The 14,166-nt window shown below is 45.0% G+C and overlaps 1 protein-coding gene across 10 annotated transcripts in view; it reads right to left on the bottom strand.

Annotated features, from left to right (window-relative positions):
* Positions 1 to 2,519: 2,519 nt before the first annotated feature.
* The window catches only part of flncb (filamin C, gamma b (actin binding protein 280)), a 50,484-nt gene continuing 38,837 nt past the window's right edge, over positions 2,520 to 14,166 (bottom strand). For 2 of the 10 annotated variants that reach the window (XM_019271218.2, XM_019271221.2), the window contains 21 exons: positions 13,160 to 13,349; positions 13,047 to 13,070; positions 11,383 to 11,630; positions 10,890 to 10,982; positions 10,250 to 10,349; positions 9,459 to 9,599; positions 9,139 to 9,267; positions 8,848 to 9,021; positions 8,592 to 8,753; positions 8,256 to 8,459; positions 7,979 to 8,131; positions 7,718 to 7,840; positions 7,356 to 7,613; positions 6,006 to 6,275; positions 5,651 to 5,788; positions 5,229 to 5,344; positions 4,574 to 4,706; positions 3,999 to 4,175; positions 3,684 to 3,902; positions 3,385 to 3,591; positions 2,520 to 3,303 (listed from right to left, as the gene is read on the bottom strand). In XM_019271218.2, coding sequence (XP_019126763.1) covers positions 3,116 to 3,303; positions 3,385 to 3,591; positions 3,684 to 3,902; positions 3,999 to 4,175; positions 4,574 to 4,706; positions 5,229 to 5,344; positions 5,651 to 5,788; positions 6,006 to 6,275; positions 7,356 to 7,613; positions 7,718 to 7,840; positions 7,979 to 8,131; positions 8,256 to 8,459; positions 8,592 to 8,753; positions 8,848 to 9,021; positions 9,139 to 9,267; positions 9,459 to 9,599; positions 10,250 to 10,349; positions 10,890 to 10,982; positions 11,383 to 11,630; positions 13,047 to 13,070; positions 13,160 to 13,349 — 3,447 coding nt within the window. In that variant the 3' untranslated portion in view covers positions 2,520 to 3,115. The remainder of the gene's footprint in view (positions 3,304 to 3,384; positions 3,592 to 3,683; positions 3,903 to 3,998; positions 4,176 to 4,573; positions 4,707 to 5,228; positions 5,345 to 5,650; positions 5,789 to 6,005; positions 6,276 to 7,355; positions 7,614 to 7,717; positions 7,841 to 7,978; positions 8,132 to 8,255; positions 8,460 to 8,591; positions 8,754 to 8,847; positions 9,022 to 9,138; positions 9,268 to 9,458; positions 9,600 to 10,249; positions 10,350 to 10,889; positions 10,983 to 11,382; positions 11,631 to 13,046; positions 13,071 to 13,159; positions 13,350 to 14,166) is intronic. The other 8 variants (XM_019271220.2, XM_019271225.2, XM_027284103.1 and 5 more) reach the window with 5 other exon arrangements.

The raw sequence follows: 14,166 nt of genomic DNA, 5'->3' as shown, positions 1-14,166 counted from the left end.
ACGTGGTTTTCCTTCTACATGATGAGACAAACAAAGTGAAGGACAGAGATGTTCTTCAGCAGCTCCATCAGGACTGATGGAGGAGAATCTTCAGCATGATTCCTCCATCAGTCTGATCCTGGTTCTTCTTCTTCATCAGTACTGAAGATGGTCCAGAGGGGAAGGACGCCGACCGTCAACGTGGAGACGTGAGATCGAACAAATCTCTTAAACTGTCTGAAAAACGCTGCGCTCATGTCTCGTTGTGAATTTATGTCAAATTTCTCCGAATTCAACACAGACGACCATCGAGGGAACAAAGAACAGCTGAGTGTTTTAATTATTAACTTATTTAATAGAAACAAAAACAACTTGATTTTCTTTAACACGACTCATCGTCTTTGTCACCACATGATGAACAGAACCTCTGAACCGGCAGTGTCCAGTCTAATAGTAAACACGGCGACAGAACCTCTGAACCGGCAGTGTCCAGTCTAACAGTGAACACGGCGACAGAACCCGTGAACCGGCAGTGTCCAGTCTAATAGTAAACACAGCGACAGAACCTCTGAACCAGCAGTGTCCAGTCTAACAGTGAACACAGCGACAGAACCTCTGAACCGGCAGTGTCCAGTCTAACAGTGAACACAGCAGTCGGGTTTGGATCCTGGCGTCCTGGGCTGAGTCAGTTCAGGTAGCTACACGGCTGACCACTGATCAATGTTTCCATCATGAAGTCTGTGAACCTCCTCGGTGCTGTCACGTTATTCAACCAACCTCGCTCCAACCTGGTCCGGTCCGGCTGCTGAGCCCGGTTCTGTTGCTTGCTAACGGCAGATTCAGTTAGCAGTTAGCTTTATTTGGGTTTCCAGAAGCTTCAATGATCCAATAATGTCACATGAAATTAGATTTTCACATACTAATACTTGAATACTTTGTCTTCAGTAAGTAATCCGAGTATTTTTACACAGACAGAAAGTTTCACTGATGAAGAGGAGGAGGAGGAAGGAGTCTCCGTCTCCTGGATTAGAAATCCGGCTGGTTAAATTAGGAGGAGGTATTTTTAGCTTCAGCTGCCCCGTGGCAGAGGCATTAATTACAGCCGTCCTCTCAGACTAATAATACCCTCAGTAATGCTGCTGGACGAGGAAGAGGAGGAAGAGGAGGAAGAGGAGGAAGAGGAGGAAGATGAATGGATCTTCTGTCTTTAAATACTTGATTCTGATTGGCTAACAGACTGAGCTAACGTGAGCTAACAGCAGTGAAACAGTTCAGTGTGGATCAGCAGCAGGTGACAGACGTCAGATCTGATGAATTAAAGTCAAACTTGAATAAATTAGAATAAATTAAAGAGTCATAACGAAGCTCTCGGCTCGTCACAGCTGCTCTGCATGTTAACATCCCATCATGCTCTGGGGCATGTATAAAACATCGAGGAGCGAAGAAGAACACGACGTGACCCGACTGAAGATCAGCACAAACACTCAACATGAACCCACACCAGAACCACCAGAACCACCATCTGAACCACCATCTGAACCACCAGAACCACTAGAACCATCTGAACCATCTGAACCACCATCTGAACCACCTGAACCACCAGAACCATCTAAACCACCAGAGCCATCTGAAGTACCAGAACCTTTAGAACCATCAGAACCACCAGAACCATCTGAACCACCAAAACCATCTGAACCATCTGGAGTACCAGAACCTTTAGAACCACCAAAACCATCTGAACCATCTGAAGTACCAGAACCTTTAGAACCACCAGAACCACCAGAACCATCTGAACCACCAAAACCATCTGAACCATCTGAAGTACCAGAACCTTTAGAACCACCAGAACCTGTGCTGGTGTACAGAGTCGTGTCCTTCACAGGTTTGAATGGTGGAGCTGTACAGTGGGGAGATGACGCTCTGCTGCCACCTGCTGGCTGCCTGCAGCGTCACAGCTCGTCAACATGTTTCACTTTATTATATTCATTAAACCATTTATTAAAATAATCACATGAAGAAACTTTATAATCAAACAATCATTGTTATGTTCTGTTTAATAAATGTAAAGTCTTTCTCATTGATCATATTCTGGAATATTATATATTATATTCAAATAAAATCATCAGACTCTTATTTTGGAATATTAGATCAAGTATTTTATATTATTTTATATTATATGGTTTTGATGTTCATGAGTTCAGTTTTTTTTTTTTTTTTTTTCAGATGAAAATGAAAACTTTCATCATGAATCATGAAAACTTTGTCTGTACCTGAAACTCGACCAGCTCACCTGGACATGGGCTGTCCTCAGTTTATTGAAGACATTTCTCCTCTCACCTGTGGATAACTGAGGACACCTGTGGAGCGCTGAGGTGGCTTGTTGATGGGTGATGAGAACCTCCTCTGGCAGGCAGGTGGTGTTGGGTGGAGGTTTAGGGAGCAGCACCAGGCCTTGTTGGTCCTTGTTGGTCGTCATGGCAACAGCAGCTCCAGATTGATTGAACTCATGAACTAAAGTTGACGATGAGACGATGAGCAGCTCTTTGTGGCAAGTTAGCGAATAAACTTTATTATGCCTGCACAATCTTGCCAGATTAAAGGTTAACATATCAAACAGTTCAAATCATTTCATTCATCCATTTCGATACATAGAAAATCACTATAAAATGTCACTCTGTAGTGTCGTGTCTCTGAACATCATCTGATGTGTTTCAACATTCACAAAATAAACTGATTGTTTCACCGCAACTTCTTCCTGTGGTACAAAAAAAACTACAATCTGTGAGAACTTCAACCTCATCACTGCTCCTCTTCACCATAAGACCATTTTCTGTCAAAGAAAATCAAACAAGGGGAAAAAGAATAAATATAAAAACCAAAAACTCGTCCTGACCGACTGTTAGAAACAGAAACTCAACAATCATCATGAAGTCTGACTTTATCTGATTCATGTGTTGAAGTCCTGAAGGTGGCGTTGGCGTCTTTTCTGCACATTAACGTATGAACAACATGCTGGCTATAAAAGTTACATTTACGTTGGATAAATGAGTGTGAAACAGGAAGTGAACAGTCTTCAGTGCTTCAGGACGGCGATGACGAGCTGCAGCGGAGAAACGTTGAGATGAAGGTTTCAGTTTTAAGGGACGGTGACGTGGAAGGGACTGCCGGGGACGTTCTCGTCCCCCCATTTGACGATGAGGATGTAGCTTCCTTGTTCTTTGACAGTGTACGTGACATTGTACATCCTGTTGCCCATGTGTTTGACGTACACCTCCTCGCAGGGCGTCTTCGGCCCGTGAACACCCACCATCAACATGTTGGTGCCTGCAGAGTGAAGAACAAAGATCAGTCCGGGTCAAAGAAGAACAAATGATTCCTGTAGGGGTGTTTCCAGTGTTTCCTCACCTGCTTTGCTACAGTCGACTGTAAACGTGTTCTTCTGACCTACAAAGGCCTTTGACAGGCCGGCACCTCTGGAGATGACTTTACTGGCGTCTGAGGAGAACTTGGGTAAAGAGGGAAATGCTGCTCCCATCGCCGATGACTTGCTAACAGTTTCCACAACGACGGACGAAGTCTCATGCAGACTGTGGCCACAGGACAGACGAGGTCCTGCAGAGGGATTCAAAGAAACCAGCTGAAATGTCTGCAAAGGTGAATTCAAGCACTGACCACAATAATCACAAAGTGGTCCATTGACCCACCTGAGACTTTGGCCTTGAAGGGGCTTCCTACGATGTGCTGTGGTCCTCCGTACTTGATGGAGATCAGATAGTTTCCAGGAGCCATCGGTGTGTAGGAAACTTTGTAGCCCTCAGGACAGTCCTGGCAGTCCATCTTCACCTTGGACGGTCCGTCAATGGTCACGGACAGAGCGCCTGTCCCGGCGTTACACGTGTTCACAATAAACTCTGAGGCCACGCCTGACGGAGAACATAGACATGACGAACTTAACATCTGCTTCATTTTTCAGGCCTTTGAAATAAAGGTGTTTTCAAGGTGTTGATTTGTATGTATACCGGTGGTTCCTCCCTCCAGTCCTGGCCCGAAGGCAGACACCATGCCAGGATCTCCGACCTGTCCTGGTTCACCCACTCGGATCTTGAAGGGACTGCCAGGGACGTGACTGCCATTAAAACGAACATCGATAGAATGGACTCCATTTTCCCTCGGGATGAATCTGATGGCATGTTGGTCTGTACAAACACATGGTGGACAAATTAATCTCATAAAGGATTCTGACTGTGATGCGGATGATCAGCAGATCATACAGATCAGCTCTGTAGAGTCATTTTCTTCACCTTAGTGTGTTGGCTAGTTGTTGCAGTACGAGTACAGATAATAACTGTCTCCAAGACTCAGAGTCTCTGTTTTGTCCTGATTTAGTTGAAAGACTTGGAGACTTTAACTACATAGAGTCACGTCTCATCTGCATAGTGATGCATGTTATCACTGATGATGTGTGAAGGTTACCATATGTAATGTTAACGCGCATGTCTTTAACAAAGCAAACACTCTGGTTGGTGTTTGTTGTTTTTATATTAAATCCATTAACAGACCGTTTTAACAGCCAATACTGAAGCTCGGGTCTCACCGCTGTCCAGCTCGGTGATGAAACACTCCTCTATGGCTCCAGATGGTGTGTGGATCTTAGCATCAATTAGCCCTCTGGCTCCGTTCAGCTGTACAGCAAAGGAGGCCTCCTGCCCAACTTTAAGACCCATCTCCTGATTCAGACATGAAGAAAGAAAGAACTTTACTCTAAATGTCACGTCAACTTCAACAGGCACACGAGCAATTTTTAGATCATGTTAAAATAAATAAACTGTCTTTTTAGGAGTATGAAATGGGCATCTGATCAGCAGTTAACCAAACATGAAATCATCATTATCAAATTTCTATTTTTTTTGTGGTGTCGTCAGGAAACAATAAATAAATTGTCTGTTTTAATAGATGCAAACTACCAGCTCAGCTGAAAATGTTGCATGAGGTGATAAAAGTCAGAGGCCAAATATACAGAGCTACAGTTAGACCATGAAGACAGCTGAGATACATTTACACACATACAAACAGAAATATAGCCGGTCAGTAGAGCTGCCCGTCAGAAACTAATAATAAATCTATTCATAGCTAATCAAAATGTCACTTTTAATATAGCAGATGACACATCAGGAGGTTTAACATGACTTTTTATATATCTGTGACCTCGGCCTATTTCATCTTGCTGAATGACGATGATGTGAACTCACCTGCAGGCTGGTGATGGTGAGGCGGCGAGCGTCATCGGACAGAGTCGCGATGGGGACGATGAACGGGGAGTCCGGGATGTGCTCATCATTGAACTTAATGGAAACCTCATAGTCACCTGGACAGAAAGAACAACAGCAAAGAAAATATTATATTTGCTTTTATATCAGTATCATGTCACATTCACACTTCCAACAGAGGCTCATATAAATCTCATGTCATATTAATTGGACCAGTTCATCAGAATCACAGTTATATAGTTGAATATCATCTACATATTGACAGACATTTGTTCTACACATGAATCCTGCAAAGCTTGGTGGTAAGACATGGATTAATAATGAAGTCTTGTGGGTCTCCACATGAAGATTTTTATCTTTATGTGTTTTAGGGATCAAGTCTGATGTCTGTGTTTGAGTCTCACCAGGCTCCTGAACAACGTAGGCGACTCCACAGGATCCGTCCTTCCTGTCTTCAAAGGTGATCTCGGCCTTGCTCGGTCCCTCCACAGCAATGGATAGACCTCCAGCACCGGCCTCTCTGGTCCAGATACTGAACTCAGCTAATAAACAAGAAAAACACATTTATTATATCTGCCAAGGCGTGGTGGATGAGGAGAAACAACACTGTGCTTTGGATCTTAACAAATATAACTGCAGACTTTGAGTCATATCATGAATAGTGTTCTGCAAGGAAGTCGAGGAATTACGTCTTTGTCATGAATATGGAAAAATTAGGAAAATGGAGGTCAGAGAAGAAGAAGAGGAGGAAAAACCAACCAGGGATCCCTGCTACTCCTCGGTCCAGACCGGTTCCTCCTGCTCGGACCTTGTGGGCTCCACCTTCTCCCAGAGGCCCCACAGTGAACTGGAAGGGGCTCCCGGGAACGTGCTGGCCCCGATATTTAACGTTTACAGTGTGAGCTCCCATCTCCTGAGGGATGAAGCGGACGCTGTAGGTGCTGTCCTCGCCTTTAATGATCTCTGCTTCCTCCGTCTTCCCTCCAGGACTGGTCACCTGAGCCGTCATCTCCTGGTTACCTGCCTCACCTGAGAGGGAGGGACATGGGTCAGATCTGCTGGATTCTGCTCAGGTTAGAGTTAAAAGTTTTCTGGACCCGACATTAGCAGTTAAGTTTTAATTTGATATTTTAGTACGGTTTGATATACCATGCTACATGCATCTATGGCTGGGCCCCACAATAACTGGACAAAGCACAACTTTAACCACTAATTAATGATGTTAGCAGGCAACAGAACCGGGCTCAGCAGCCGGACTGGACTGGGGTGGAGCCAGCCTCTGAGACCAACAGGGAATAACGTGACAGTACCGAGGTGATTTACAGACTTCATGATGGAAACACTGATCAGTGGTCAGCCGTGTAGCTAACTGAGCTGACTCAGCCCAGGATGCCAGGATCCAAACCCGACTGCTGTGTTCACTGTTAGACTGGACACTGCCGGTTCAGAGGTTCTGTCGCTGTGTTCACTGTTAGACTGGACACTGCCGGTTCAGAGGTTCTGTTCTGTCCGGCCGTGTTCACTGGAAGGTAGATGCTGATGCTAGCTCACAGTGCTAGCTGCCATGCTAACACACACTTGCTAAGTCGCTCCTGATCTGAGCATTTTTTTAGGCTACGTAAAAATGTAAAAATGAGGAAGTAAACAGAACTCTACTTCCTGTTTCATGGAGACTTTAAAGATCTACAGCAGTAGGGTTGCAAAAATCTGGGAATTTTCAAGGTTGTTTTTTTTTTATAATTCCCATGGAGTTTCAATTTGGAATATTTCCAAAATTCCCAAGCTTAGCTCTATGTGGAAAGTTTCTGTAAAGTTCCCGGATATTTACTGGAAGCTTTCCACCCCTTTGCAACGCTATGCAGTAAAATAAAACAAACACATGAGCACAGCAGGAACATGAATCCAAACACATCAGAAGAATCAGTACTTTTACTTCAGTAAGGACTCTTACTTGTAGTGGAGTACTTTACCTGAAGTAAACGATCTGAATACTCAGATTAACATTGAGAAACATCAAAACATCAAAAAATCATAAACATGAGCATGCAGGTTAGAAAGGTGAGACACGGCACCATACACACATTACAACACACACTCGTCCACACACACCGTCCTGCAGTGGCGGTCGGCTTCCTGCTGGCATGCCGTTGAACCCGCTCAGACTCTCTCGTCCCAGGAAGTCTCCGAACACATCTCTGAAGGGCTCGCCGCCCACCTGCGTGCTCTCCTCCACCCGGACCTCCCTCTTCGTCTCTCCGGCTCGGGTCTTGCTGATCTCTGTCCGCTCGGTCCGAGTGTAGGTGTGACTGCTGCGAGTGAACGTCCGAGTCAGACGCTCCTGAGCTGACACCATGTGAAACCAGTTCCCTGAAAACAGCAGGGAGGAGGAGGACGACGAGGGACAAAGACAAGGAGGTGAAGAGGAGGAAGCGGACAGGACAGGTGGAGGAGGCAGTGATATCACAGCTCACCTGGTATCTTGAGGTTGAGGTCACAGGTGCTGCCCACAGTAGCAATGGAGGGAGCCTGACGCTTCCTGGTGATGCTCTCCTTCATCCTGCCCTCGCCAAACACCTTCACTGTGAACGGACTTCCTGTGTACACAAACACATGCACATATGACCACAGTGTAATGACTACCTGTATGTGATGACCTCCCGACTGCATCACCATGCCAATAATGAAGGTAACCCACCAACAAAATCATCAATAATGACTCGTTCAGTTTGTACCTGGGACGTGCTGGTCAGCAAACTTAATGTTGATGATGTAGTTTCCAGGTTCGGTTGGACAGTAGGTGACTTTACACGTGCCGTCGTCCACGTCCTCACAGTTAATGTCCACTTTACTGGGACCTTCGATGGACAGACCCAGACCTCCATAACCTGAGACGCGGGGAGGTAGAGGGTTCAAATAACAAGAAAATAAATAGAAAACACAAACATCCAATAAAAAATACATTTTATTGAATGAAAAAGATAATTTGTTTAAATCTTAATTAAATCTTACCTGCATTCCTGGTGTCGACGATGAACTCGGCGACCTCGAAGGTGTGACCCTCCACCAGCCCCTGACCGTAAACCTTCACTTTACTGGCATCTCCGATCTCCGACTGACCGACCATGATCTTAAACGGACTGTTGGTAACATGTTTCCCGTTCTTCTTCACACTCACCACGTGTTCGCCGACTTCCTTTGGAGTGAATGAGATCCCTGCAGGCAGGAGGAACATTTCAGAAACATGAACTGAGTTAGCAGGCAACAGAACCGGGCAGAGCAGCTGGACCAGGCCGGGTTCAAGCACAGCCTCTGAGTCCAACAGGGAATAAACTTCTAAAAACTGACCAATGTGTCTGTTGGGCAGCCTCTTCAGCAGACATGGCTCCTCGTTTCCAGATGGCGCTCTGATGCTTGCCATCAGGCTGCTCAGGTCGGTTTCCGTGATCTTTAGAGAAACATCTGTTGCCGTGCCGACGTTAAGCTGAGACATCCTCATGGAGTCGTCACCTGGAGATCAATCAAATCAGAACAAGTCAGAACCAGGTCAACTTAGCAGCACTTTGGTCAATGAAATAAACATTTAAACATAAAGTTTTTGTACCGGTGATCTTGGCAGTGAAAGGGCTGCCTGGGATGTGTTTGTCATCAAATTTGACGATGATGTTGTAATCTCCAGGTGCAGTGGGCAGGTAGGACACCGTACAGGTCCCGTCTTTGTTATCTTTACAGCTGATCTCTGCTTTAGATGGACCTTCAACAGCCAGAGACAGACCACCTGCAGAGAGATACACACAGACAGATAAATCGCCTGTGATCCGAAGAGACTCATTTAGTAGAACGTCCAGTTCTACAGACTAGCACTAACACTAACACTAGCATGTTATGTTGATACCTTCTCCAGCGTCTTTAGTAACGATAGTGAACGTGGCCGGTCTGTTTACTGTGCCGTGACTCAGACCAGGACCGTACGCTGTCACATGACCACTGTTAATGGCATCAACGTAGAACTGGAGTGGACTTCCTGTAACAGAGAAAACACAAGAACAGGAAGTTAGATAAAGTGCAGCTATCGTTTAGTACCTTATTCACCTGAAAGTCAAGCTGTTTGCTGATGATACTCTGCTATTCATCTCCAGAGACTGAGAACTCGGATTGAAGGATTGAATAAATCAAAAAATAAAAATATGAAGTGAAAACATGCCGAGGTGTTACCTGGGATATGATTTCCATCATATTTGATGTCCATCTCGTGCAGACCTCGTTCTGTTGGGGAGTATTTCACGGTGACGGTGCCGTCCTTGTTGTCTGTGATATGAGGACAGGCGGTTCGACCAGACGGCATTCGCACTTCACCTGAAATCCAAAAGACAAAAGCTTGTTAACTTGTCATTGCTCCCACTGTGAATTTTAGACAGATTCATGTCTTCAGTAGTAACCAATGAGCTTTAAACTGAGAGTTACAGACAGGAAGTCAGACAGCATTTAGAGAAGAAAGTCAACTCCATCAGACTCCATCAAAACTGGATATATCAAGTCAAAAAGTGTTTTATTTATAAATATCCTCAATATTTAAATTTATAGAATAATCTAGTGATGACTTTTCATTTACCTTGAGCAGCTCTCACCTGTTCCTGACAAACACTGACATGTAAAGGAGCAGCTCTCACCTGTTCTTATCAACCACAGACATGTAAAGGAGCAGCTCTCACCTGTTCTTAACAAACACTAACATGTAAAGAAGCAGCTCTCACCTGTTCTTAACAAACACTAACATGTAAAGGAGCAGCTCTCACCTGTTCTTATCAAACACAGACATGTAAAGGAGCAGCTCTCACCTGTTCTTATCAAACACTAACATGTAAAGGAGCAGCCCTCACCTGTTCTTATCAAACACTGACATGTAAAGGAGCAGCTCTCACCTGTTCTTATCAAACACTGACATGTAAAGGAGCAGCTCTCACCTGTTCCTGACAAACACTGACCTGTAGACGAGCAGCTCTCACCTGTGATCTCTCCTTTCTGCACAGTGAAAGGAATGACCAGACTGAAGGGGCGGAGCAGAGGCTCCATCCCATCCACGGGGCTGATGGGATCATCGGTGGCCTAAACGGAGCCAGAGGGGAGGGGTGTTAGTGTCGACATACTGGGAACTCTGGGATATCATCCAAAGAGAGGAGGAGGAGGAGGAGGAAGCACAGCATGATGATGGAGAGAGGCTGAGAGAGCTTCAGGGTGAAGATGTCCTTTGTAAATATTACAGGATGAAATTCAAATATGAGGCTGAAGTATGGATGAAACTAAACATTTTAATCATTCTAATAAAAGAAAACAAAATAAGAATTGAAAAATGTGAATAATGAAACACGGTAATGAACTGATAATTTAATAAATAAATAACTAAACAAAAACAATTTTTTTATTTATAAAATAAATGTATTTTAAATAAATAAAAAACCCTCCAACAGCAAAAAGCCCCCCAGCAGCAGCAGACAGATGATCATGCTGAGCTCCATGCTGAGCTCCATGCTGAGCCAATACATAATCAATCAGTGAATGTGGGTCGTTATTGACTCTGCGGGTCCGGACCAGAACCAATGATCCAGCAGAGTCTTTAAAGAGGACAGGACTAAAGAGAACGGGTACCCATTGAGGGGAGAAGCCCACATAGGGACTGAAGGCCTGCTGTAACTGAAGCTTGTCACATGGTTCCTCTATTATTGGGACGGTATCACTCGCCTAACAGGGAACAAGGTACAACCTTTAGAACACACACACACACACACACACACACACACACACACACACACGCACACACACACACACCACATACACAGACACCTACACGATGGTGCATATAATGCATGACACTGCACTTGTATGTTATAACTGTAATACATTATAACTATGTTTAGATTGAGTTATGGACGTCACACAAAGTCTTTCATGTCATTTGAAATGCAGATTGATCATGTAGGTCTATGCTAATGTTAAATAACACAACATGCTTCACATCACCTGGATAAATAATCAACATTTGTTATTTTTCATTAGAACATGAAAAATGAAGCTGAGGGTTCTTTTGGACCGGCATGCTCGACCTCATTGGCCTCCGTCATGGTTGTCCCGTGTTACTCACCACCACGTGGAACGGGCTGTTGGGGATGTTCTCTCCTCCAAACCGGATGGTGATCACGTACTTCCCGGGCTCCGGAGCCGTGTAGTAAATGTCAAACGTCCCGTCAGCGTTCTCTACCACATCCACGTCCAGCTCTGCTCCATCAGGAGTCGACACCTTACAGGTAACTTTACCTTTCCCAGCAGCCTTTGCATCCACGGTGATGACCGTCTCCTCTCCGATCTGGATGGTTGGGCCGATACCTGATCCTGACAAGACGGACGACAAGTCAGGACACTCTGGATCGATCAGGTACAAACTTTTATTGAGTGTGCCTGAAAGTGTTTTTTTCGGTTGACTTCTCCTCCCGCGGTTTTGCTCGCACATACACAAAGAAGGTATCAAAACGACCGGCTCGTCGGAGAACGGCGACTTTTCTAAACGTTTAGAGCGGTTTGCTGAAAAACCGCCAAAAGCTGAATGGGTGTGTATTGGTAGAATGTTCACGAGCTACAGTTGGTGACATCACCGCTAGAGTGGACAGAGAGAGAAAACTGTCTAAAAACTGTTTTGTAAACTGCCACACATTTCACTCTACAGAAATAATTTCTACATAGAAACAGAGGAAAACTTCGTCTCACTCACATTCATCTGCTAAAGCTGTCAGACCCACGGTAACATCTACTCCCATGTTAAAAAGAGCTCTTTCTAACTTTAGCCACATAAAATATATGTGGACGTTCAGGAAGCGCTCAGGATGCTCACAGTGAAGCCGGTTCAATGACAGAAATCCTTCCTGTTCGACTTTCAGCGGCTTTTCTTTCAGCGGGGTCAAATGTCACAGGATCCGCTGCACTTGCTTGCTCTGCTCTGATTGGTGGGCTCCACCTGGCCCTGGTTGCTTGGCAACCAAAGCTTTAACTTTATTGAACTCTCTGTATAATGACAATGACTGTCAGTCATACAGTTTCACACACACACACACACACACAGACAGAGATAGACAGACAAGACAAAAGTCTTTCAAAATAAGAGTTCCTTCAAAATAAAAGACTTTCTCATTAACAGACAGAACACATGCTAACAGCTCTTTCATGTATAGAGTCAGGCACACTCACATCACATTTAAGGTTCTTCTTGTGTTTTTACAAACAAAAAGTTTCAGGTACCAACAACAACTTAAAGAGAGAGAGTGACACCATGCAGGTAAAACAAGTCTGTGATATGTTCTGGGTTTGTTCATTGAGAGTCGTCAGCTGACTGATGCTGTTATTGACTGATAGATGTAGAAGTAGATGTACTCCGTGCTGATCTGAGATCTGATGAACTCGAACCAGATGTAGTTCTAGGAAGCGTGTTGCAAACAGTGGAAACTCGTTATTACTGATTACAGAATCGTGTTGTACCCGTGCCTCCTCAACGAGGACGTCCTCTCGGTTTGGGTTTATTTTTGCCCCAAAGTTCACAGCAGGGTCACATGTGGGGCATCTAGGCTGCTCATGTACCGCTGAGATGTTACAAACTTTCCATTCAGACTACGAGTGGGAAATTCTTCAATGACTTCTTCAGTAACAAACATTGATACTAATTAACAGTAACATATAATCGTCCTTGATGAACTCCGTGTGTTGAAATGAAATGAACGATGTCTTTATTTGTCTTGTGATTAATAAAAGTTCACTCACCCAGTCCGTGTCCACCGATGGACACTGTGGGAAAAAACAAAAGGATCAGCGATGGACACATTCAGGTCATATAATCTGATTGGCTCTCAGAGCAGTGGTGGGCGGAGCCTGACCTGTGACGAGACACTTGCTGGCGTCCCCGGTGGGCAGGGCGTGGATGCGGTACGGAGAGTACGGGATCTCGTCTCCTCCGTATTTGATGGTGATGGTGTAACGTCCCGTCATGTCCGGTACGTAGGACACCGTGTACGTCCCGTCTCGGTTGTCTCGGATGTTCGCCTTCTTGGGTTTTCCCTCCGGATCCTGAGACACAGACAGGAAGTGAGCGCCGCGTCAACATGTTGAAGGTCGATACAGAAGTGCTGTCCATCAGTGGTCTCCTATAGCAACATGTGATCTCACACCTGTCACTAACATCATGGGTGATCCAATCACAGCTCTCCGTTCACACCTGTCACTAACATCATGGGTGATCCAATCACAGCTCTCCGTTCACACCTGTCATTAACATCATGGGTGATCCAATCACAGCTCTCCGTTCACACCTGTCATTAACATCATGGGTGATCCAATCACAGCTCTCCGTTCACACCTGTCATTAACATCATGGGTGATCCAATCACAGCTCTCCGTTCACACCTGTCATTAACATCATGGGTGATCCAATCACAGCTCTCCGTTCACACCTGTCATTAACATCATGGGTGATCCAATCACAGCTCTCCGTTCACACCTGTCATTAACATCATGGGTGATCCAATCACAGCTCTCCGTTCACACCTGTCATTAACATCATGGGTGATCCAATCACAGCTCTCCGTTCACACCTGTCATTAACATCATGGGTGATCCAATCACAGCTCTCCGTTCACACCTGTCATTAACATCATGGGTGATCCAATCACAGCTCTCCGTTCACACCTGTCATTAACATCATGGGTGATCCAATCACAGCTCTCCGTTCACACCTGTCATTAACATCATGGGTGATCCAATCACAGCTCTCCGTTCACACCTGTCACTAACATCATGGGTGATCCAATCACAGCTCTCCGTTCACACCTGTCATTAACATCATGGGTGATCCAATCACAGCTCTCCGTTCACACCTGTCATTAAC

This window comes from Larimichthys crocea, chromosome XI, assembly GCF_000972845.2.
Source record: "Larimichthys crocea isolate SSNF chromosome XI, L_crocea_2.0, whole genome shotgun sequence".
In the NCBI taxonomy this organism is placed as follows: domain Eukaryota; kingdom Metazoa; phylum Chordata; class Actinopteri; family Sciaenidae; genus Larimichthys; species Larimichthys crocea.
Note: the sequence above shows the minus strand (reverse complement) of the source record. Positions and strands in the feature narration are given on the sequence as shown.